The sequence below is a fragment of the Manis javanica genome, chromosome 15 (genome assembly GCF_040802235.1).
Source record: "Manis javanica isolate MJ-LG chromosome 15, MJ_LKY, whole genome shotgun sequence".
Classification (NCBI taxonomy): domain Eukaryota; kingdom Metazoa; phylum Chordata; class Mammalia; order Pholidota; family Manidae; genus Manis; species Manis javanica.
Window position 1 is genome coordinate 27,707,658 of NC_133170.1, and position 26,169 is coordinate 27,733,826.

The window sequence follows — 26,169 nt, forward strand, 5'->3', positions numbered from 1 at the left end:
GTTATGACACTGCTCTTACTCAGTGTTCCTATCACACCACCTAAGAAGCATTTTTTGTTTTTGTCCTGATCTTTCTATTTCTATGGAATTTTTCATGCTTGATCCTTTCTTCTAGAAACTTTCTCTTCCTTTGGTTTTCCTATATTTCTTGGGGGCTCTTTTCAATTCTATCAACCCCTTACATATTTATCTTTCCTAGGATTTTCTCTTACCCCTCTGCTATTCTTACTCTGTAGCATCTTCCCTAGGTGATCTCATACAAACCTTCAATTACCTGGAATCTCCCTTTCTGGGATACTACACAGTGATTAAAATGAAAACTATGTCCATGTTGTTATGATGTTATAATCTTAAGTTTCTTGTAAAATTTTATCTGTACTACAAGTGCAACCATCTATAGATAGTATATATTCATGTAGATAAGGACTAGAAAGACACATAGTAAATGGACTTGATTAGGGTAGATGAGTGAACACATCTTGTTACTCGATTACCTTTCCTTCTGGAAACTCCCTGTTCCCTACTCCATTCATGGTGCTATCACCACCACCATCACAGTGTGGGCTTATATGCAGACTGACCAATTGGAGGATCCCAATATCTCAAATACAGTGACTGTTTCAAGTCAAATCATTTCTGACACTTTGCTGCTAAGAAGACTGCATCTTTTCACTGGATGATAGTGGTCATCTAAACTTCTGTGCAGAGCTTGTCTTCAGAATGAAAACCATAAAAACAAGCAAGACTAATAGGTAGAGAGGAAGTCTGAACCCTATGACTTTGTTTGAATTCTGAGATCCTGCTATGCCTGAAACAACACCTTTCCTGATTCTCCGATTATACAATCATTGCTTCAAGTAGCTTGAATTTGGCTTCTGTCATTTTCAAACAAGAATCCTAAAAGAGGTGAATTGTCTTGGACATGAAAAATTTTTTCCTCTTAAAAGTTCTGTTAGTGATGTAACATTGAGTACTTAACACCCCCCTGCCCTGACACACCCACACACATGCACAGACACCCTGTTTCATCTGGTTGAAAGCATGATGAAGGAGCATAGGTGCAAGGGCACCCTCTCCCACCCCTCATAATCGGAATCACGCCAATTGTCCATGTAAACAGAGGGTTTTTTTAAAACAAACATTTATGCATGAAAAAACAATCTGACGTATTGTACAGTATAAGTGCTGTCTCTAATACAAATCATTGGCGGAAAGGAACAGGACACACCCTCAGCAAAGGTCATATAATAGATGGTAAAATGTTTGTGTCTTCAGGGCAGGAGCTCTTGTTTTCTTGTCCTATGGAGCTCTTGGACTCCTCTGGCCCAACAACTGCCTCTGGCTTTCTGGAAGCTTCAACTAGATGAGGCAGCTGAACTTCAGCTGTGTGCTGGAGAGAGCCCTGCTGATGACCTGAACTCTGAACTTGCTTAGTGGAGCTGTCTTTCATTTCTTCTATAGTCTCTTCTTTGATGATCACACCTGCTGAAGGAGAGAGAAGATAGAAAGAAAAAGTGTTCAAATGTGAATTACATTCTAACTGTCCATTAGGCTGTAAATCACTTTGGCAGTTTACAGATCCTGGTGGTAATGATACAAATCAATTCATCTGTAAAGCATTATTCTTTGTGCCAGGCATTCTTCTAGGCACTTTACATTTACTAATTCCTTTGATCATTTCCACAACCATAGACTAGGCATTATTCTTAGCCTCATAAATGAAGAGACTTAGACACAGAGAAGTTCATTGCCCAAGGGCCTACACCTCGTAAATGGTAGAGCCAGAATTATCCCAAACAACCTGACTCCAGTGACCATGTTCATAACCATAGGCTATTTTGCTAGTAAAAGATATTTGCATAAGCCATAATCTGATAAAAATTCAAAAGGTAATTACAGGTCTTGCAGAAAAGCACACAGTGAAAAAGGAGGGAAAGAGAAAAGGAATTGAAGATAGGAGAAAGACGAAAAAATCCTAATTAAACGGGGGCGAAAAAGCAGTGAACCCATATAGAACCAATTTTCCTAAAAGACATAAATCCAAAGTAAGAAATGGTAGGCTAGAGGTGATATATACAGAATAATTATCTATTTAGAGTTCAGACATGCAAGCCTTCAGATACCTGACCCCCTGAATGATGGGAAAAGGACTGAATATTTGAAGAGCCGTACCTTTTTTGCCCAACTGAAGATGCCCTTGAACCTTGCTCTTTCTGGTCTCTGAAGGGAAACAGAGACTGGGTTTCCTCGGGGTCTGGAGCCTGGGCCATGGACTGAAGTTCCGTGGCTCATGAATCCAAGCATGCTTGAGAGCCTCGTCAGGGGTCATGCGAAGAGAAGGTTCCCATCTACACACCAACAAAGCCCAGCATGGGTTATTGTTTTGCTTCCCTTTTTAATACTGAAACATTTTAAAAGACCCAAAAAAAGAACCTAAATAAGATACAAAAACAGTTCATTTTTAAAGAGCTCATGGAAGCTATAACAAATAAATCATCACAGAACAGAGGTTATGACATATAAGTTAAAAGCACCTTGAAACAACTGTTAAAAACAGTCTTTTCAGAAAATTTGTATGACAAGCCAGGGAATATCTTAGAGCCCAAGTCTTTCAGAGTTTCTGGTATGTGAAATATTATAGAAAATCTTAACCAATGGGATTTAGGGTTCAGTAAACTAAGAAGATCAAAGAGATGCTCAGTTTCAATTTCCTAACTACAGAATTTGGGCCTCCAAATATATCACAAAGAATATTATAGAATGCTAGAATATTAAGACTAAGAGGACTTGTATATAATGCAGCCAAATTCCTAATGCAGTAACAAAATACATTTGACAAAACTACCAACGTGGAATCATCCTGCCATTTTTCAGTAATTTTAGTAACAAGGCTCTCACTCTCAGAACTAGTCATTACAATTTTTTAAAACTCCAATTCTTTAAAAATTTATTTTTATTGAGCCAAAATTCACTTCCCAAGAACTTTTACCCTAGTGACTTAGACCCAGGTCCTAATTCTACCCATTAGCATTACAGTAGTCCCTCCTTATCCACAGGGGATACATTCCAAAAACCCCCAGTGGGTACCTGAAACCATCAATAGTACCCAACCCTAGATATACTATGCCTTTTCCTATGCATACATACTATGATGAAGTTGAGTTTATAAATTAGGCACAGAAAGATTAATAACAATAGCTAATAATAAAATAGAAGACATGTAACAATATACTGTAATAAATGTTATGTGAATGTGGTCTCTCTCCCTCTCTGAAAATATCCTACTATACCATACTCTCACTGTGATGATGTTAGGTGATAAAATGCCTTCATGAAGAGTTGAAGTGAGGTGAATGATGTAGGCTTTGTGACATAACATTAGGCTACTGTGACCTTTTGACAATACATCAGAAGGAGGATTTTCTGTTTCTGAACCACAGTTGGCCATGGGTAACTGAAACCATGGTAAGTGAAACTGCAGGTAAGTGGGAGACTACTATATACAGAATGGGTCAACTAATCTATCTTTTATGTCACAACCCTTCAACTATCTGAAAACACTTACATTACTACTAATTATTGATCATATAATATCGTTGCCACCTTCAGGAGATAGGAAATTTCAGCTGCTGTCTAACTGGTGTCCATAATGCTGGGAATAACATCTAACTGCAGGTATATGGTATTAATATCATAGACTCATCAAGGTCATAAAATCAAGTTCCTGGTTCTTTGTCAAATGAACTGCTGTTAAACTACATGTCTCCTCCCCTGAACTTCTAGCATTAGCTTGTAAAATGTAGACACAGGACTTCACATATACCCCTAAAAAATTTGACTAAAAAATTTAGTCTCTCATTCCAAAGATTTGCTAATTAGCAAAATATGAAGTGACAGCATAAAAGGCCCCATTATCTTGATTGCCTCTTGCACGCTGTGAGCAACCAGCCCTTTGCACTAAAAAATAAAATAATGAATCAGTAATCAAAAAATTCCCAGCAAACAAAATTCAAGGACCAGATGGCTTTACAGAAAAATTCTACCAAACATTTAAAAAAGAGTTAACAGCTGTCTTTCTCAAACTATTCCAAAAAATTGAAGTAGAAGGGATGCTTCTAAATTCATTCTATGAGATCAGCATCACCCTGATATCAAAACCAGACAAAAGCACTATAAAAAAAAGAAAAGTACAGGCCAGTATCTCTAGTGAACATAGATGTAAAAATTCTCAACAAAATATTACCAAACTGAATTCAATAATACATTAAAAGGATTCCAATCAAATGGAATTTATTTGAGGGATGCAAGGCTGGCTTGATAAACACAAATCAATCAAGATAATATACCATATTAATAAAATGAAGAAAAAATATTATCTCAATAGATGTAGAAAAGGTGTTTGAAAAAATTCAGCATCCATTCATGATAACACAACAATCTGGGTATAGAGGGAACATACCTCAACATAATAAAGGTCATATATGACAAACCCACAGTTAACATCATACTTGATGGTGAAAAGCTAAAAGCTTTTCCTCTGAGATCAGGAACAAGACTAGGATGCCCACTCTTTTCACTTTTATTCAACACAGAACTGGAAGTCCTCACCACAGCAATTAGGCAAGAAAAGGAAAGGCACCCAAATTGGTAAGGAGAAGTAAGATTGTCACTATTTGCAGATGACATATATATAGAAACCCTAAAGACTCCACCAAAAAATTTATTAGAACTAATAAATGAAATCAGTAGAGTTGCAGCACACAAAATCAATATACATAAATCTGTTGCATTTCTATACACTAATAAGGACCCAGCAGAAAGAGAAAATAAGAAAACAATCCCATTTACAATTACATCAAAAAGAATAATATACCTAGGACTATATTTAACCAAGGAGGTAGACCTGTACACTGAAAACTATAAGACACTAACAAACAAAATTGAAGAAAACACAAATAAATGTAAAGATATTCTGTTCTCATGGATTGGCAGAATGAGTATTGTTAAAATATCCATACAACCCAAAGCAACCTACAGATTCAATGCAATCCCTGTCAAAATACCAATGACATTTTTCATAGAACTAGAATAATCCTAAAATTCATGTACAACCACAAAAGATCACAAATAGCCAAAGTAATCCTGAGAAAGAACAAAGCTAGAGGTACCATACTCCACGATTTCAAACTGTACTACAAAGCTACAGTAATCAAAACAGTATGGTATTGCATAAAACGTACACATAGATCAATGAAACAGAGAGAGCCCAGAAATAAACCCATGCTTATATAGTCAATTAATCTACAACAAAGGAGGCAAGAATATACAATGGGGAAAACAGAGTCTCTTCAATAAATGGTGCTGGGAAAACTGGACAGCCACATGCTAAAGAATGAAATTAGATCACTATCTTACATCATACACAAAAGCAACTTGAAATGGGTTAAAGACCTAAATGTAAGACTGAAACTATAAAACTTCTAAAAGAAAAAATAGGCAGTAAACTCTCAGGCGTAACAATATATTTTTGAATCTGTCTCCATAGGCGAAGAAAACAAAAGCAAAAATAAACAATTGGGACTACATCAAATTAAAAATCTTTTTCACAGCAAAGGAAACCACCAACAAAATAAAAACAATGTACTGAATGGAGGAAGAAATTTGCGAATGAAATACCCAATAAAGGATTAATATCCAAAATACATAAGGAACTCATGCAACTCAACAACAAAAAACAAATAACTTGATTAAAAAATAGACTGAGGGCCTGAATAGACATTTTTCCAAAGAAGTCAAACAGATGGCCAATAAGCACCTGAAAAGATGTTCAACATCACTAATTAACAGAGAAACAAATGCAAATCAGAAATATAATGAGATATCACCTCACACTTGTTAAATGGCTAGTATCAACAAGACATGAAATAACAAGTGTTGGCAAGGATGTGAAGATAAGGGAGCCCTCCTACACTGCTGGTGGGAATGTAAATCAGTGCAGCCACTATGGAAAACAATGTGGAGATTCCTCAAAAAAATTTTTTTAAATACATATAATCTAACAATTCCACTTCTGGGCATTAAACCCAAAGAAAATAAAATCTTTAACTTGAAAAGATATATGCATCCCTATGTTCATTGCAGCATTATTTATAATAGTCAAGATATGCAAGTAATCTAAGTGTTCATCAATAGATGAATAGATAAAGAACTTGTGGTATATATATACATATACAATAGAATATTACTCAGCCATAATGAATGAAATCTTGCCATTTATGACAACATGGATGAACCTAGAGGGAGAAAAACAAATACCATATGATTTCATTTATATGTGGAAACTAAAATACGAATGAACAAACAAACAAACGAAAACAAACTCATAGATAAAGAGAAGAAACTGGTAGTTACCAGAGGGGAGGAAAGAGGAGTGGGAGGTATGGGTGAAATAATTGAAGGGTAGTAAAAGTTATAAACTTTCAGTTATAAAATAAGTAAGTCACAAGGATGAAACACAGCCCCAGGAATAATGTCAATAATATTGTAATAACTTTTTATGGTGACAGATGGTAACTTCACTTACCATGCTGAGCATTTCATAATATATATAAATACTGAACCACCATGTTGTACGCCTGAATATAATATAATATTGTATGTCAACTATACTTCAGTTTTTAAAAAAGAATTTCTCAGTTCTACATTGTATACTGGACGATTGGGGTTTCTGGATAACTCCCCTCTGTCTTAGTAGTGAGTTTCCATCATTTGTAACTGCACATTCATTCTATAGCCTCAGCAAGAAGCTTGATGCGGGGTGATGATGGCGTGCAGGATCCTTCTCTACCTCCATTTTTCAGGAAAATTTTTCAGCAGTACTTTATGGCTCAGTCTTTGAGCTAGTACCTAAATTCCAGAGTGCACAAATGCCAGGAGAATATTTTGCTAAAACTTCATCCCACTGGAAGAATGAAAGAGCATAAAGATAAGATCTTCTAAAAATACAAAATAATTATAGGACGAATATACCTGAAAGGACCATTTTATAGAAAAGGAAACTGAAGCTCAGAGAGAGACAACGACTTGCTAAATGTCACGTGGCTAATCTATCTGCCACTCAGTGGAGACAGACTTGCAAAACCTCTGTGAAATTACTGACAAAAGCTAACATCTGTTAACACTTCAACTAGGCACCATTCTGGGGCGGCTTTGTGTACTGGTCCTGTTCTGCTGTAACTTGACTGAAGTACAGAACCTAATTTCTAAGAGTCAAAATATGACACAGATTCTAAAAAGCTACACATAATAAATCACCCTTTCCCAAATTCCCTACTTCAAGAGGATTTAGGCTCTAAATAACTGGGGAACGGGGAGTAACCCTGAAACCATACACCGGTGTGTATGCAAACAGTTTCAAGGACATGGAAGAGATTGCGTTCAGTTCACCAAGCAGAAGACATTTAGGACTTTCCTACGCCTCACTGCCAGGCAAACTCACTGTGGCCAAGAAGGCAAACTCCCCACACACTGCAATCCAGGGCAAGTCACTTCATCCCTTCAAGCCTCAGCCCCTGCCCCCGCCCCCCATATCTCAAAACGGAGTAAATTATCTGCCCGCCCTATCACACAGGAAGGGGAGAGACCAGTCGGATAGGAAATCATTTCATGGACTCTAAAGCTCTCCAATCAGCATTTGTTGTTCCTTTTATAACCGTCTCCCAGCCCCAGACTTTCACCAGCAAACACGTGGGAAAGTACAGTGTTTAAGAGGAAACTCAGAGGCAAAGACACCCCGACAAACTCACACCAAACACCTTCTGAGGAAATCCAGGAAGTTGGTGTCATAGGTTTTCAGCACCACGGTGAGATCCTTGGAATCCGGGTATCTTTTTCTCCCCTTGTTGTTGGTTATATTTTTAGGGAAACCTTTGGAATCTTTAGAGATACAACATTCTGTGTTTAGTTCCAGGTGTAAAAATTCATTGGTCACATCACAGCTGTTCACTCAGCCACTGGAGTTCTTGGACTGCTTTCTATACCCCTGGCTCTCTGTCCTGCACCTCCCACTCCCGTAAGCACAAACAGACCTGCAGTCCCAGTCAGCTGGAAATAACCGTGTGTGATTCTCCAGTGAACGAAATTAACTTTTACAGATAACTTCCCCTACTACTCAGCATGTGCTGAGCTTCCTTTCTACCACCTCTTTCCCAAATCAATCAATGCCTTAAATGGTTTAACATTAACCAAATAAAATAATAAGAATGAAGTGAAAAAAACATTCAGCCCTAGACAGGAAGGACACCACCCATTCTTGGATTATCTATGCCCTTGCTCCCTCCCCACTGAGCCAATAAAGTGAGAATATGGAACAGCCACAGGCATAGCAAGAAACTGCTACCAGGAGAATGGTTTGTTTTCAGAGCTCATTTACAAGCCACACAAGCCAGATGTTCTAATTCTTTATAGTCACGTTAAAACTGTGTACACAATTGGAATGATCAAACTTGGTTGTTTAAGACACAGCTTGGAAATTACTTTCTTCAGCCATTTCCACTGATTAAGGCCCTCACCAAATGTATGACTTGGCATGCCTGAAAAGGAGCCCTGAAGATAGCGCCAGAGATGTCCCAAAACTTTGTGTAATGCTTTAAAGGTGACACTGCTCACGTGGACATCTAGATTCTGCTGTGCCTGGCCAAAAAAGATGACCGCTTAGGCTCATGCCCTGTACATTTGCATGTAAATGGGGGATGTGTATACACACATATACAATTTACATATTAAACTGAACCCTCACAAAAAATGTGGGTCATAAAGTAGGCTTTCTGGAAGGTACATAATGAAGGGCTTCTATTACTTTGTAATCGTGCAGTTTGCAGGGCCCCCTAAATGATATGTGCTCGTATTGAATTCCTGGGAGGGACCGTGAATCTGTGTCTATAGACACACCTGAGTATCTGCAGATTTGTATAGATGAAAATGGGTTGGGGTAATATTGCAAAGGGTACAAGGTGCCATGAACTCACACAAATCCCCACTTCCTTTTTGACACTGGTACCAGTGTCACCTTATCCAATGTTGCTCTTTTTACAAATGACCAAAGAAGAATCAGCCTCTCAGGCTTATAAGAAACATAGCTCCTAAAGTCACCACTGTGTAATTGTTTTTCTTGTACAAGTTTTTCTCACCTCTCTGACTCTCCCAATATTTAACTAGCCTCCCCATCTCCTTCTTGCTGCCTAGAACACCTATCTTACTGCCTTTGAGGAACCGTCGCTTTGCTGCCTGTTAGGAGTATTAACTAAGGGTGGCTGGGTGTGCGGGACCTGTTGGCAGCCCAAATCTGGGGGAGAGCCAACAACTGAAGTGGACAGTGTTTCCTAGATTTACAGTATCATAAGAATCACAAGGAGCTGTTGTTAAAAACAGACTCCACCTCAAATCTGTTATATCATAGGTTATATAGCAGGATCATGGGCATTAGCCAAATGACTGATCAAGCACCCAAATGATTCCTATAATCAGATAAAGTTTGAAGAGGATGCAGCTCCCAAAAGAGTCCTTTCTTATGCCAGAAGTGAAGACATGGGGATATTGCTACCAAAATTCCATACTAGTCTAAAGTCTGGTGCTGATGGTAAAACCAGGGTGCTCTATGAAATGAACATGTGTATGTCTTTGGTCCACTCTTAACAAGATACTCTATATTCTACATACAATCTCTCGACCTCAGTGTTAAAGCTTAAGATGTGACTCTCCCCACAATGTGTTTGTCTAGCAGAAACATACTTTTCTTTCTTTAAATCCTTTGAAATCCACAAGGCTGAATCAAAAATGGTAGAAAAGTATATTTGGGGTCAAAAGACTAGTTCTACTGCTCCATGCATACTCTGCTTGCCGTCAGAGTGCTCTGGAGAAAGGGTTAGTGTGAGAGTGCTGTTCTAAGGCAACCTGGACACTGACCCTGCTCAGAGGCAAGGTTTTCAAAGCTCTGGCTATGACTACAAGGAGGCCTTTAAAAGGCTTAACCACTGGAATGGTGTGGGGCTGACCAGTCAGAATGGATGGCACTAGGTAGGATTGTGGAGGACCTCTGCCTGCCAGGCCTTCCACTCTTAGTTTCTGGATCACGGGGAAGTCTATGGAGTCCAAGGAGAGAGGCCAAGTTTCCCACGGCTGGGACAAGGGCTCGGAGCTGTAGGTTTTTACCAAATGCTGTAGAAGTAGACTGCCCTTTAACCCCTGCATGGTTGAACCAGGGCATGCTGACTGCCCACCAACGTGACTGCAACTCTTTTGTCCAGGGCAGTGTTTTTGACTCTCCTACTAATGGGACAAGTAGTGGAGAGAAACTTTGTGATTTGTCTACCATTTTGAGGCCACCTGGGTGAAAATAAGAGGTGGGAGGGCTAGGAACGACTGGGACTCCACAGCCAGTATGAGTCTGTGTACTATCCTGATGACAGTGGCTGGTCACAAATGTCGTCCCATATGGCATGGAGACCCTGTCTATGGAGGACCCCTCACCCCTGTCTGGATGATCTTTGGGCCACTATGGCTTTTTCTACATGGAAATCCTTTAGCTTCTTGTGGTTCTTCAAAGGGATTTGAGATAGGGGACTGACTTCATCTTTCCGGCACACCACGCCCTGGAAGCCATGCCCCAGTTGGGCCTTGTTGGTCTACATGGCCATCTGGTACAGCACCTCTGAATAGAAAGGCAGAGGGTCACATCACCCAGAGCCTGGGAACTGTGATGAGGGTGCAGCACAGGGCTGTGGATTAGGCTTAATCCCAGCAATTAGGCAAGAGTCCCCTACATAATTGGCAAGCCACAGCGTGGCCATCCTGACCCTGCTTTATGTCAAAGGTGCAGTGATCCTGGGATAATAAGGATACAGGGGACTGAGAGTGTTTCAGCAGGAAGGAATAATACTCCATTAATGATAGCATGTCCAATCTTGAAAAGAAGCTACTGCTCCTTGGTGTCCCTGCACAGTGCACACTGTGAGGAGCCATGCTGCCTGGGGAAGGGGGAGTTCTCAGGAGAGGTACAGTTATAATCTTTTGAGGTTCCAAGATCTACTGATGGCTCCTCTGAGTGGGATTCCCGACGTGACACTGCCAGCCCATCTCCATCCTGCCACCTGGTACCATGTCTCAGCATCTTTTTACTTTGCTGAAGGAACCCCTAGGCAGAGCTTGCCCTTTGGGTTAGGGCCAGGGGAGGACCACCAAATGGGGGCTGCAGGAGAATTTCTTCAAGACCTGTGAAACCTCATCAGCCACAATGGGAGAGTTAGGCATGACCTGGGGACTTACCAAAGAAGGTCTGTCTCCTGGAGGCCATCTGGATGAAGCGGGTTGGGGGCAGGCCCAGCACCTTCAACAAGTACAAGATCTTGGGTTTGCTCTTGTGGAGTTACACATTCAAAAACACATATTAGAGCCGGGTGGGACTTTGGCCAAGCCTGGCCTCCTACAGATAATGACCCAGAGACATTAAGTGCTGACATTAAGCCAGGGGCAGAGCAGACCAAAAGCATGGTCTTCTGACTCCTAATCCAGGGCTGCTTCTGTGCCCTGAGCATCAGCATCAGCAGTGTTATTCTAAGTGGGCAGCAGCACCAGTCAGAGGTAGGCCGCTCTGGACGACAGCCAGGTCTCCTCGCCAGAGTGAGTGAACCAGTGTACACGCTGCCTGCTCCTGAACTAAGAAATGACACGTCCCAACACGAAGCCCTGGGAAGGGAGGAAAGGCAGAGGGGATGGGGGCCACCAGGTGGGCTGGACATCAGACCACACGACAAAATATCTCCTCGAAAAGAAAAGCATAGCACCTACTTGTTCACTTTTTTCCCCACTGCTGATAGAGAAATTACAGGTGTCACCTCCTCGCCACTGGGTCCCCTGCCATATCCATGCACAACCCTGCCCTCCTGCTCCTCAGCCTCACTGACCCTGAGGTCAGGAAGAGACTGAGTCAGTTCTGGGGTGGCAGGAACCTCAACCCAGATCCCATGCTCCCTTGGTATTAGAGCAGGATTGGTTCGGGGATGGTTCATTAAATCGTCCTTCATCAGCCTCAGAAGCCATGTGCTCTGATCCCCTCATCTGGCAGAGGTCCAGAAGGCGGAAGTGACGCCACAGCCCAGGACTGGACTCCAGGCTTGCCAATTCCCAGGCCAGTGTCCATTCCACCATAACTACCACTTAACGGCTATTGTCACCCAAAATATTTTAATACTTATTATTAGTTTCAACCATGGAATGAAACTATCTATAATTGAATAATTTCTCTGACCATCTGTAACTTTGAGATAATCTAGAAAATAGAAATTTGGGAGGGACTGATAGGTAGGATAGATAGGGATGATCGAGGGAGAAATTAGATCATTGTTCAGAGCCAAAATATCTTTGTTCACTGGGAAATCCTAAAATGTGAAACTTCCAGTATTTCAGGCTTATTTTCTCCTGTTTCATCTAATTTAGCTTCATAACAAGATGCCTTTAAGTAAGAGGAGAATAGGTCTAATAAATAATCATATAATGAGTTTTGGTATAGTCTTTTTCATTGGGAGCTATTCTTTCCAGAATGTTAAGATAATGACTGACTAATAACTAAACAATACACAGTTTTGGACAGTGTCATGTTACTCTGGATTTTAAAGGATTCTTTTGAATTTATTTGAAAGACTGATATTATGGTTTATTTTTAAAAGTCACTGTTCACAATGCGCTGGAAACTATATCCTCTGAAACCATTTAATTTATGATAAAAATGTTAGATGTCAACTCAAAAGTGTACAAAGTGGTACATAATTTCAAAAATACATTGACCAAGAAAAAGTATGCAGGCCACTGTCCTATAGTGAGTGTGATGCAGCCCAAGGCTTGAGAGTGGACGCCGGCTCTCCTGTGGCCCCTCAGCCCTTCCCTCACCTCCATGATGCAGGCCAGCTGCTCCACCTCATTCTCCCCGGGGAACAGGGGGTAGCCCGTGTGCAGCTCCGCCATGATGCAGCCCAGGCTCCACATATCAATGGCCATGCTGTAGGGATGGCCCAGGATCACCTCTGGGGACCTGTAGAAACGGCTTTGGATGTAGGTGTATACTGAGGAGGAAACAAAGATGAACCTCATGTAAACAGTCTCGTCTCCAGAGCCCACTTCCTCAGGATACCTTCTCAGGTGGGGGTGGACTATAGTTAAGGCAACCCCACTTCTTTTCACTCTCCAGGCTCTGCAGGGAGGTGGTAGTACAACCGACCAGCACTTAGGAGTCATATCACACATCTGATCTCATCAATCCTCACAGCAGGATTTGATTATCCTGGAGGTGTTATTATCCTCACTTTATTGATAAACAACTCTAAAGTAGGCATCGTTCTAGGGAAGTAAATTTAAGTCAGCCAAGCTCTAAGAAAAAGGAAACATAAGACTAATATAAAACTCAGTTTTCAAACTGTCAAATTAGTTCGGCGCAGACATCTTCTGAAAGTATTTCGATTTGGCAAGGGAAGAGGCACCTCAAAATTAAAAAGAACCATGCAAGATGCATAATTTGAAAATGTAAATTCAAAATATTATGTGCATTCTGTTGTATAATGTATAGAAATAAAAGCTCAGTGAAATCTGTGCAGAGAGGACGTATAGAAGATAGCAGTGTAGGAGCCTAGACTTTACAGGTGAGGAGACCGAGGGCAGAGAAGTGGGACATGATCGTTATTTCCATGGCTGTTATTGGCTCCCTAGGTGGGGGTGAGGCATGGATTCTGTTGGTTTAGTTGCTTATAGTCACTTCTCTGTTGGTTTAATTGGTTATCATAAGGATGTAATATTCACATCCTTTGTGTGATTTAAACAAAAGACATTTAAAATGTGATTTAAAACAAAGACATAATAAAAATGACTTTTATACCCTGCCTGGTATCAAAGTGGACTGGAGGCACTATGCAGTCAAAGTCCATTACACAGGGTAGTTTTAAAAAATGGATTTAAAAGATACTTACATGATGCTTAATAACATGTACCAGGCACCATCCCAAATGCTTTATACAGAAGAACTCTTCCAAACCTTACAACAACCCTACGAAGCAGGTACTATTATGGCCATTTTAAAATGAGGAAACTGAGGTATACAGAGATTAAAGAAACTGTCAAGGTCATTCAGCTAAAAGTGGCAGAACTGGGATTCAGACTCAGTCCATTTGAATCTAGTACCCATACTCTATGCTGCCTCATGGTTAAAACAGAGATAAAGGGAAGTTAGAAAATAAAGGAGCAAATGACTATCAGAAACAATATAAAATCATTACAAATTCAGTTCTGAGCATCCTGTCAGCCAAGATCAATGTTAACAAATAAGTTACACAGCTTTCATGTGAGGAAAGTAAGCACATGAGTTTTTGTGGGAGGCACACTGTCTTCTAGCTGGAATTCCTGTGGGCCTAGAAAAGATAAAGTGCACATATCTTCAAAAGTGGATATTCAGAATGTTCACAAATATCCATCTGGTGTTCTTTTCTACAGCCCCCAGAGGCTTCCTCTGAGACCCACTGCCATCAAGAAGGCCGGTCCCAAAGCCCCTCTTTGGTGTGCCCTTAACAGAGCCTGGACATGTCTCTAGTCATTGAACCTGTCCTGGTATCTTCTCATCTTTCTGGCTCTTGCAGTGGACTGTAAACCATCGGAGGACAAGAAATGTTCACTTTTTTGTTTCTGGTACCCAGGACACTGACTGACACAGAGCAGATAATAAATGTTGGTTAAATGGTGCATGTTTTTGACAACAAACTTGATAACAGCCAAAAGAAGAGACTCATATCAAGTTCCGTGAAGGTTGCGCACATGTCCTGCAGGGCTGCTTTCTGGATTCCAGCTTGAAAAAGTACAAAGCCCAGAAAACCCAGGCCAGTGAGGCCCGACCTTCAGAAGGTCTGTGTTTGCTAAAGGGCAGGCTTCTGGGTACACCCCCAGAAATGTAGATTGGGTACAACGGGTCAAGGCCCTGGAAGCTGTAATTTTCCAGAGGCCTCATGTGATTCAGATATACACCTAGTTAGTACCAGGATGCAATGCTTTTGGGTAATTCCAAATCCATGAGAGCTGCAAAGAACACTTAGGGTATTTGAGTCCAACCTTCTCGTTTTATAAATGAGAAAACTTAGGCTCCGAAAAGTGAAGCACCTTGTTCAAAATCACACCAGCAGTTGTTTTTTGGCTGAGACCAGACTAGAACCCAGGTGACCTCATGTGTGAATATTTTTCCGTAAAGGGAAGGAAATCTCAGTAGGAAAACTCAGGCCAAGGGGCGGAATGAGCCTACCTTTCTGGTGTTCGTAACAGCTTGATCCAAAGTCAATGACTTTAACAGAGACCTGGCCCTTTTGGTACAACACTATATTCTCCTAGAGAGAAGAAGAAAGACATGGTCAAGTTTAGTAATGTTGCCCCAAGCACTTGATTTACCCAAATGCCTGCCATCCTCCAGGACCCCGTTCAAAATTTGACCACCTCTGAGCAGACACCCCTACACCATCTCCAAATCCCATTGTTCTCCCCTCCTCTGACTTCCCACTTGACTGTGGTCTGTACCTCTTGGGCTGGAAGATTAAATCCTGATCATGTTTTTAAGGATGTCAACATCAGATGAATTGATTACTATAAATAACAGATGAACTGATTGCATACTGAGCCCCTAACATTCTGGATGTGGCACGGCAGGCCTGGTCTGAAGACTCTGGCACCATAAACAAGAAAGTACCAATCTAGAGCATAGCACCCTTTCTAAAGAATAGTTAATTGAAAGAGTATGATCAGCAAAAGATTTTTTAAAGCAGGAATTTCTAGTGTATCTCTAGAAAGTCCTGTAAGCTCAACTCGCCCATTCATTCAAGGTGGTTTAGGGTGAAGCTCAACTGTCTTGGCCTCTCAGATGCCCCCTCATTTCTTATATGTCAGGGCACTTATTCACTTTTTTACACCAGTGGAAGAGCCTGGCCTTCCCATCTTATGGGCAGAAGTAGCTCTTCAGAGGGGATGGATGCACCAGGCCATCACAGCTCATTGATAGGAAGCCCGAAGTCCAGAAGAACAACTCTGACTCTTGAATCCGTACTCATCAAATACTCTCCTGGCTGTGTGTATATTTCCCTACTGGGCACATATATTCTAGTCAACTTGATCTGTTTCTCAAGGAAATCTGTTACCTCCTATTTCGGCTACCATGTCTTGTGAATGTCCTTGGTGAGAATAAGTCCCCTAAGCCCAAAGATCAAGGGTGCTGTGACCCTCTGGAGCTGCAAAGCTGAGGATTAGGAGCTTGGATGTTGAGAAGAAACAAATGTACTACCATCCTGGTGAGGCTCCATCAATAATCCCTGAGAGAACATGTCTGCCTCGACAATCTTTAATTACATAAATATCCCAATTTTACCCAATGAATTAGGTTAAAAAAAATTTTTTAAGCTACTTTTGGGGATGAGGAAAAGAGAATGAGGAAAAGTCTAAAATATGTTCACATTTCTGTGGGGGTCAGGTTTTTGGAACCAGCTCCTGACCCCATATTTTCACACCTTTATACCTTTCCCCTAGCTGCCACATTTGCAAACACTAACCCTTCTAGCAAATATTTACTTATTGCCTACCCTACTATTGTCAGGTACCGTGCTACTCCTGGGAATAAACTGGTGAGAAGACATAGCTCCTGGCCTTAGGGAAGCTGGCAGTCCAATGAGGGGTACAGATAAAGAAGCAATTCCTACACAAAACAATCAGTACAATAACAGAGCTACGTATACAATGCTAGCAGGGTGTGCGGGAAGCACGCGTCCATTGGGGAAGAGGCAATGGTCAGAGACTTTCTGTACACTAAGACCATCTCAATAGAGTGGAAATAATGGATTTAGTACAGTGGTGACCCTTCTCCCTGTGTGGCATGTGCCTCTGCTCACCCCTAAGCCTTCCATGGGAAGACCTTCCTGTTCGTGTCACCCTCAATGACACATGTCTCTTTGTTGCCCCAGTAGTCTTCACTTGGTTTACACAACCTACAAACATGACTGCTCAGGTTCCCAACAGAGCCCTGGCCATGGTGGCAGCCCAGGTACCCCTGGGGAATGGAAAGGGGCAAACGAATCTGAGAGCGGAAACCAGCCCCTCTGGCAGGACAGAGATTGTACTCACAGGCTTGAGATCACAGTGAATGATTTTCTCTACATAAAGCATTTGCAAACACTTCAAAACAGAGAGGGTGAAGCGCCGAACTATTGACAGACTGAAGCCTTGAAAGCTATTATTCTTCATCAATTCATACAAGTTGATTCTGGGAAAGAGAGAGTGTGATGTGTGTCAGTGCAAAAAGTATGATGCTGAGTCTGAACCTGCCGACAACCCCACATGGCCTGGTTCCCTCTGGGAGTAGGCAGGCCTCAGAGCAGGAGGCAGAGCTCTCTTGTCCTGTAAGCCCAACTCACCCATTCATTCAAGGTGGTTTAGGGTGAAGCTCAACTGTCTTGGCCTCTCAGATGCCCCCTCATTTCTTATATGGCAGGGCACTTAATCAGTTTTTTACACCTGCGGGTATTAAAAGGTTGGACCAAGCTTCTGAAATATACATAGTTCTTCAGGCCCTTGGGAGGGATCCAGAAAGTCCTCTGGTAAGTCTGCCAAGTGGACACTCCTGCCCAGGCCTCATAAGGCTGCCGAAAGACAAGACAAGAGAGCGGCAGATGGGGGCGAGGCAAAATGGAGAAGGCCTATCCTGCCTAAAGTGAGCTTGGCTGCTTGGCTCCGCCTGTCGCCTTGCAGGAATGAAGGCTCTCTCTTGCTAGATCATCCTAAATTTTCTACACAGGCAGAGCCTGAAATATTATATAAAAGCCTGCTATATTGTATGAAACCTGCTGAGCTGTAAATGTTGGAAATGAATACAAAGCATTTGTAAAAGAAAAACTTATCCGTGGGCTGCCAGGTTGTGATCTCTGTGCAAACCCTGGATGCAGAGGGAAAGGGCATGACCGGGAAACAGCCCTGCATCAACCTCCCCCTGCTTTCTCCTCATCTTCTGTTTCTAAGTTTCTCTAACTCTGGCAGTATTTGGGAAGCCATTCCTTCTTGAGGCATACAGGGGAGATGTGAGGCTTGGCTCTGGCCTCATCTTGACTAGCTGTGTGACCCTGGGCAATTCCCCACCCTCTCTGGCCTTTGAATTCTCCATCCACACATCTGTCCTCTGGACCTCATAGACCTCTTGTAACTAAAAAGACATCCTAACTGTGCACTGCAATTACTGGCCTAGGAAGGCAGCCTAGGATGTCCATTTTGCCACAAGAAATAATTCATCTCTGCATATTGGAAAGTGGACCACAGTTTGTAATTATCAGGGACTGTGAGGAAGTATCAACTTTCCTTCTGATTCAAATTTAGCCAGTTTCTAGAATTTCACTAATCAACAAGGGCGTTGTGGGAGCCCCAAGCTCAGCTCAGGGAATCTCATTACACTGGGCCTTTGAGAGCCCTCCCCAAATGATAAATGTATTCTAGGTTTCTGGTTTTATTTAAATGCATCAGATGGTCTTTTCAGAGAGAAAACTAATCAAATCAGCATGCCCTTCCATTCAACACACCCTTTCAGCTCTAACACTCAACCAGCTCATGCCAATCTATTTAAGTCAGGTTCTGATCTCTTGCCCAAAATATCTGCTCCTGTCCTTATCTGCACAAAAGCAAAGACCCTCCCCCACTCTGAACAGCCAGCTGTCTGCGCCCCTGGGTTTCAATCTCCATGTATAGGGTTGTAAAGCCAGTGTGTGGGGACATGGTAGCAAAGGAGAGTCCTTTCCAGCATATTTCAGTCTAGCCTGTGAGGGCAGAGGCCTTGTTTTGGTGGTGCCACCAAGTTCAGCAACCGGCGCCTGGGCAGCACACGCTGTGAACGCTGGCAGGTGACAGGCAGGACTGAGGGGTTGAGTGAGTGGGCAGCTCTCGGTCTAGCCTCCTTGCTCCGGGCTTTCTCGGTAACTTGAGTGGCCGTTCCCTCATTTTAGTCATTATAAACATTCACGTCCAGGGAAATCTAGTGTGCTGACCTCAAGCTTCTCTTGTCACTTAACCAAGTTGCCAAAAGAAAATGGATCAGAAAGAAAAGGCAGCTGACCCCAGAAGTTCGAAGGTGATACAGAGGTGGTTGCAGAAGTAGAAAAAGTCCTTCATGTGCACCACGTGACAGGAGTTGTCTTTGTCCTTCCTTCGGAGAGCTTCCAGGATTTTCAGCTCCACCAGGGCCTGGTGGTGAAATCTGAGGGGAGGGGCCGGGAGGGCGGGAAATGGGGACAGAAGACCCCCAGGTGTCATGTCGTGCCGGGGCAGGTGGCCTGTTTCCTCAGGACCCCCTCCCCCATCACCCCAACAGGGTCATCCAGGAGGCAGAGAGCACTAACAGCCCCATCCTGCGGCCTCAGGGAGAGAGAGAAAGAGGGAAAGGTCGGGGAAGGCCAGGCCAAGGGGCAGAGCCAGGAGCATTGGCTTTACGAAGGGACCAGAGTCTATGGCCTGTGCCATCCGCTGAGCCACACCTCTTCTGGTTCCTGATGATTTTCAAGGCCACCAGCTCATTGTTTTTGTGATCCAAGCACTTGGCCACCTGCCCGAAGGACCCTTGTCCAATCATCTCCAGAACCTCATAGCGGTAGGCAATGTGGTCATGCAGGACCTGCAGAAGCCAGGCCAGGGATGAAGAGCAGAGCTACAAGCTCTGGGACTTCCCTGACACTGGGGTCCCTGGATACCCACCCCCCCAGCTCATGGCTGACTCCTGGAGGCAGTTTTCTGACCTGCACTGGGTACTTTTGTGTGACTCCTACCCTCACCTCACTGCGACGACAATGGTTTGGTTGTTGCCTGGATTCCAGACCACCCACGTGGTGCCAGGGAAAGTCCCACACCATCATTGTCAGAGAGTATAAAGAATATTGGACAGTCTTTGGGAAACTTGGTTTCTAGTCCCGGTCCTGCTACCACCTCTAGTTTTCAGCATGTATGCAACCCTGTAAAGGAAGAGGGTTAAACAAAGTGGCCCCGAAGGTCCCTGCTAGTTTGGACATCACATGATTCTTGGATGCACATCAATAGCAGCTTCAGTTTGGGGGAAGTCCCATTTCTGAAACTTAATGTGTCTTACATCAATCAGAACTTTGCGTGTGCTCTGCTTCTTCCTGGTCAGATCTGGCTCTCCTCTTGACTTATCCAGATTTAATTCTGTCTTGGAGTTAGGAGTACAGAATGTGGACGTTTCTCAACTAAGAAGAGACATATGTCCCAAGAGCCAAAACCACGCATATTCATCTGTGTACTAGAAACTAAGGAGCAGGTGTTCAGTCAAAGCCACAGGAAATTTTCTATTAAAAAGACCATCTGGGTGGCTTCAGAAAAGCCACTTTACCACGCTGAGCTGCAGTGCCCTCAGCTGTAATGGAAGGTTCTGGATAAGATATGATACCTAAGGCCTTGCAGCTTTAAGAATCTCTGATTCCTGGTGTTACACTCATGAATTTGAGAGAGATAAAGGATTACATGGTCTGCGGTCATACGGCGGGAGTCTGTTCAATAGGAGGAATCGAGAGCATGAATATGAACATGTACAACTTTACTGGTATGTGGAAGTGGGTGACTGTTTGGAAAGGTCTGTCATGAGAATGTGTGGGGAAAGGGAAAGAGAGAGATTCTGTAGATGCTGGTGCAAAGGTATATATCGTTTCCTTAGAGTTTGTGCGTATCTTCTGTATACCACCAATTTGCCTGTATCATTATTATTTGCTTCTGTATCAACTCTGACATTGGGGTTATTTGAGGCCAAGGACCAGATCATACTTACTGTTGATATTTGGTATTTCCTTTATGTTTCCAGAGTCTAGCAGATGCCCAAGCCTATGATAGGTTCTCAATAAATAGGTATTTAATTAACACTTGCTGACACAGAATATGACAATGTGGTTGTGTTGCTTATTTGGAAATTTGGCTGTTAGCATTGCATTTCTGTGCATGCACTGGAATGCAATAAGGGAGGAAATTCTGAGCATACAGAAAGTACACATTATCCCTCTCCTCCCACCAAACACAGAGCTCTTGAAGACCTGAGACTGAGGAACTGAGCTCCAGTGAATTAACTTAAAGGTAGTGCTAACATCACTAGGGAATTTCCCAGAGACTCTATTTCCAGGTTGGGGGTAAGGGTGGGAGGAGTTGAGGATGTCTGGTTGAATTGGAGTTACAGTTTATATTGAAGAGTCTTAACCAAGAATCCATTAACAACCTTCCCTTCTCCCTTTAAAATTTTGTGTCTTTTCAGGGTGCCTTTACTGGGATGAGGACTTACAGCTTTTATCAGATTGTCAAAAGGATCCTTGACCTAAAAATACTATGAACTAGGGCTCTAGATAGAGGCTATGTGCCAGAAACTCTACATCCTCACTTCTCAAAGTGTGGTTCAGGGACCAGCAACATAGGTCTCACCTGGAAGCTTTTTGAAAGGCAGAATCTCAGGCCCCAACCCAGACCTGCTGGATAGGAATCTGCATTTTAACAAGATCCCCAGGTGATTTTGTGCACAGTAAAGTTTGAGGAACACAACCCTAAGTACTATTAAGAAAATCTGTCCCTGCTATGAAGCCATCAGAGACCAATCTTGCCTCCTAAACCTGACCAAGTTAGGAGGAAATGGCCGCAGGAGGAAAATTCCAACAGCCCACAAACCACGCAGACTAAGAATCATATATCTGGACAGCTTCAGAAGTAGATTTGCTTCCTGAAGCAAAACGGATCCTTTCCACTGCCCAGTTTTCACCTTCAGGCTGGTAAGAGGCACTGGCCTGGGGAACCCCCGAGGTACCCCAGAAGAGGAGCAGGTGGAGTTGCTCAGGTCCACCTGTGGGAAACTGAGGGCTGTGAAGCACCAGCTGCCAGGGCTGTTGGGACAAAACCTTTGTGGGGAAATGATGTCTGTAATAAAATAGGAAAGGGTCATGGGGGCTTGTATGGAAGAGACAAAAATGTAAATACTGGGGAGACTGTATCTTATTCCAACGTCTGGCCTTTCTGGTGGACCCAGGGCTATGCAGGGGAAGAGCCCGTGGGGGTCACCCAGAATGTAAACCTGTTCCCCCAAATACTCCTGGAGAAAAGCCAGTGTTCTGTTAGTGGAGTATGCTATGTGCTAACGGTACATTTTCCCATTTTTAACAAGGCATTTCTTTGGCTTAGCACCTACTAGAATCCTTCAGGATGCCTACTCCCAGACATACCAGTCCCATAGGCTAGAAAATGCCCTGTCCCAGACTCTCCCTTTGCCCCAGGCCCAGGCCCCTGGAGCCCCCATGGCCCACTCCCCCATCACCTTCATGTACGAGCCGTGTTCATCATCAAAACTTGTTTTGTTGAGTTTCCCAGGAGTCGCGGGGAGCTTCTCAGCGTCGAGCCCCAGGAACCACAGCTCTGTGTAGCCCAGGATTTCACTTTGCTCGTAAGAAGACAGCCGATTCTTAAAAAACTTTAGAGCCTCTGTGTGAAAGACACTGTGATTGTCAGTTAAGCTGAGGTGACACGGAATTTGCCCAAGACGCAGATGGTGGCCTCTCCTCCAGCTCAGAGCCCTGTGCCTCTGGGTGGCTCACTAGAGACCATGCTTGTTGAATCTCAGGATGGAAATGTAGCAAGGACAGATGTCAAGGTCTTATACTTATTTCAACAAATCAGGAGAGAAACATAACAGTGGGAAAAGGGAGAACTTAGTTCCCAAAGGGCTATGGAGTCACAGCAGCGTGGGTAAAAACTCCAGGAGTAAATTAGTATAACAGCAAGATGTAGGTAAGGTAGCAGCTGCCCAAGCTAACATGGGATTGGGCTGCACAAACAGACTCGCCCAAGGGGGTCTGCAAACCGTAATGTCATCAGGGACCAGGCAGCTCGTGACTTTAAAGGCCCAGGAGATATTCCCACTCAGATCTGCCGCTGAGCCAGTGAGGGCCTCAGACCAGAGGGAGGGACGCGTGCTCACTCTTCGCTGCTCTGCACTGGCCAAATCACATTAGGGGTCTGGCGTGTGGTCTGTGGGTGGGGGGTGGGAATCCTTAAGAGAGATGGAGATAAACCAGAAAGTGCTGAGAGGGGGGAAACCCGACCTGGGCACCATGCTGTCTGGCAAGAAGAGCTGGAGAAGGAACTGCCAAGAGGAAAAAAACTTATGGAGGGCAAGACTTGTGTCTCTGCGTGAGGGCCCTCTGTGTGCAAGCCAAATAAGGCACATTCCTCGCCCTGCAGGCAGAGGCATGGTGAAGAGAGCAGGGTCAGCTCTGTAAAGGCAGAACCAGCTCGGAACTGACATGACCTGCTCTTGGGTAGTTCCCAAGCCTGTTTCAGAAGAGGAAGGACAAGCGATTTCAAAGCAGTGGGAGAAGAGCCCCAAGCATCAGGTGATGCTGGCACACAGCAGGTACCCCTAGCACTTGGGGGTCTTCCTTTGAACCCTGCTAGGGTATGAATCCCCAAACCTTGTGAGGAGTCGGGCTCCTGGCCACAAGCCCATGTGTGATCTTTCAGGCTGGACCATAGGTAATTACAAGGCTTACCTGGCAGGCCGCAGGGGGAAGCTGCCCCCGACCCCAATGCCAGCCTTGGTGCGTAGGCAGGGCAGTGAAATCTCCCAAGAGCTGGGGTCAAGGACAAGGTTCCCCTGGCTGGCCATGCTCTTACAGCATTTCCTAACCCAGGGGCCTCCATTCAGAGGCCTTCCTCAGGTGCTTCTGCCCAGATCTCCTTATCAAGAGGAGGGGAAACTTCAAGACACTGGACCCTGACGCAGTACTCAGTACTATCCACTCCTGCCTCTTCTGCCTCCCCTACCACCCTCCCCCCTCCTCCATAAAATGACAGGAGGCTTGTTCAGTGGGACAGTTCCCTCTGAATGCGCTGAGACGTCTGGCCCTGCCTGTGTCCACAGGGGACAATGGAGCCATGGGGCGTCGGTTCTTTCTCCCATTCAGTCTCTTGCTTATTCTCTCACAGTAAGCAACAGGAGGCTTGCCCTGACCGTCGCCTTCACCTCAGCTTGCTGCCTTAACTGACCATGCACACGTGGCCGCTTAGCCCTCTCCAGCTCAGCTCAGCCCTTGACACCCTGACCATCTACAACCACCTGCCCACTCCCCTGCCCTGCTACTGCCCTGAAGTCATACCTGACGCCGTCAGAGGCACCTTGTGCTTCCTTAGTGGCTTCTCCTCTGGCTTGGGAGCTTGGGTTTTAATGTTCGAAAGGGAAGGCAGTTCTGAAGTCTTGACCCCAGAGGCTGGCTTGTGATTGTGAGCTTGAGTCTCCTGTCCAGGGAAAGACACCTGCATTAAGGACTGTGTAGGCGACTCCTGAGTGTCAGAAACCACTTACACATCCAAGAACCTGCATCCAGCCAGACTCTCCTCCTTCCTCTCCAGGAAGAAATAAAAATTATGAGACAGTAGGTTTTCTCAATCTTTCTGTCAAGGGAAGTATCTGTCTGACTCAGATTAGCCTCCGTGAGACCCGTGTACATTAAGGTATGCAGTTGATGACCCGTGACATCAGGGGAAAGAGATGGGAACAATCTTTTACTGCTGCTGTTGAGAAGGCCAGTTTCTAACCAGAGGAAGTGACTTGGCCAAGGGCACAAGCAGAGGAACTCATATATGCATAACACCCCCTGAACTTGGCACTTCTCCCATTATCTCAGGTGGTCCTTGCATACAAAAAAGTAGGGAACGCTGGAGGAAAACAAGCATTTTGTGTGCTTCTACCATTCATACACCAGACGCTTCATGTATCCTTTCCCCAATGAATCCTCACACCAACCCTACAGAGGGTCTTTTTTTTCCTTAAGAGAAAGTCAATGACCTATTTGCTTAAGTTCACATTCCTTATGAAGAGAACAGAACCAGAATCAAATCTTCAGTAAATATTGTGCTTCACACCACCCTGGGCCTTCCTAACCTTGGTTCTGGAGTGAAATCAGGTCCAGATTTGAGAAGGTGAAATCTGTTCCGGGCCATGGGCACTGCCTGTACTCACCTGGTACAGCAGGGGCGGCCCGAGCAGGATTTTGCTGCTGATGCGTGGGAACCTGACCATGGTCTTCCTCCCCTTGGTGCCCACAAAAGGCAGTGAAGTGATGCTGTTGTTGGCGCTCTGTAGGAGAAAGCAGAGACCTCAGAAGCCTCAGGCAAGAAAGTGTCTCCCAGGAGTCATTTCTCCCAGCTCCCTCCCCACAGAGAACCAAATTCAGGCCTAAAATTCTTGGAAACAAAAGCAGAATGGTTAAATAGATGGGCCCTGGGCTAGAATCCCTGCACCAGCGATTACTAGCTGTGGACCGTGAACAGGTCACACTGACTCTATCAGCTTCAATTATCTCATGACTACTATGGGGACAAAAATAAGGCCTACCTCATAAGGCTTTTGTGAGGTAAATGAGGCAGTCTGTGCAGAGTACTCCCTAAGTGTGAGCCATTATTATCATCATCCCAATATCTTTCTGCCCCAAGACGGGGAAATTCTTCCTGCTGTATAATGCAAATCTTCCTTTGTGCAGTAGAAGCTCCCATTTTTTCCCCTACATTATCAATTTGAAATATACTCACTTGGATCCCCACCCACTGCATTGATTGATTGATTGACTGACTGACTAATTAGAAGAGCAGAAGTCTGACTGTCAATGAATAGGAACATTTTAAATTGTGTGGTGATGGGGCATGGTGATGTGGATAGAGAGTCTTCATCATGTTAAGCAGAGGTGACTAAAAGTGGCTGTTAAAAGCTATCCCAGCCACCCACCTACCCTCATCCTCTCCTAGAGAAAAACATTATTTCCTACCTTATGTAAGAATCGAGTCATTCTGAGGTTCTTGATCTTGGAAGGTGGCTTCTGAGTTTGAACCAAAGGCTTGCTCTCAACCTGGGTCAAGTGGAAGAGAATTGGAATAGTGCTTGGCATGGTTTCACTTCATGCTGCTCTGACGTTTATTTTGCTTCATTATAATAAACAAGATACACATGAAGACCGCTTTCCTGGCCCTAAAGCTTGGAAAAGTTAAGAGAGGCTTAAGGAAGTGCTGAATGAATAACCAAACAAATGATCTTTCTAGCCG

At 43.7% G+C, this 26,169-nt stretch overlaps 1 protein-coding gene across 1 annotated transcript; it reads right to left on the minus strand.

Moving 5' to 3' along the window:
* Positions 1–1,152: 1,152 nt before the first annotated feature.
* On the minus strand, positions 1,153–25,967 carry DYRK4 (dual specificity tyrosine phosphorylation regulated kinase 4). Its single transcript, XM_017650912.3, has 13 exons — positions 25,896–25,967; positions 25,094–25,210; positions 24,231–24,369; positions 22,394–22,557; positions 19,578–19,714; positions 19,160–19,300; positions 17,188–17,326; positions 15,329–15,410; positions 12,943–13,115; positions 11,323–11,383; positions 7,806–7,935; positions 2,173–2,348; positions 1,153–1,485 (listed from the first exon to the last, which is right to left on the minus strand). The coding sequence occupies exons 1-13, from the start codon at positions 25,914–25,916 to the stop codon at positions 1,241–1,243; spliced, it is 1,725 nt and encodes a 574-aa protein (XP_017506401.3). The 5' UTR covers positions 25,917–25,967; the 3' UTR covers positions 1,153–1,240.
* Between the last annotated feature and the right edge of the window lie 202 nt (positions 25,968–26,169).

Excerpts from the sequence above, each read along its gene's own strand:
- DYRK4 (XM_017650912.3), bottom strand. The coding sequence starts at position 25,916 with ATGACTCGATTCTTACATAAG. Across the intron at positions 19,301-19,577 it reads ATCATCAGGAACCAGAAGAG|ATTTCACCACCAGGCCCTGG; the intron begins GTGTGGCTCAGC and ends CCCTCCCCTCAG. Across the intron at positions 1,486-2,172 it reads TCTTCAGTTGGGCAAAAAAG|CAGGTGTGATCATCAAAGAA; the intron begins GTACGGCTCTTC and ends TCTCTCCTTCAG.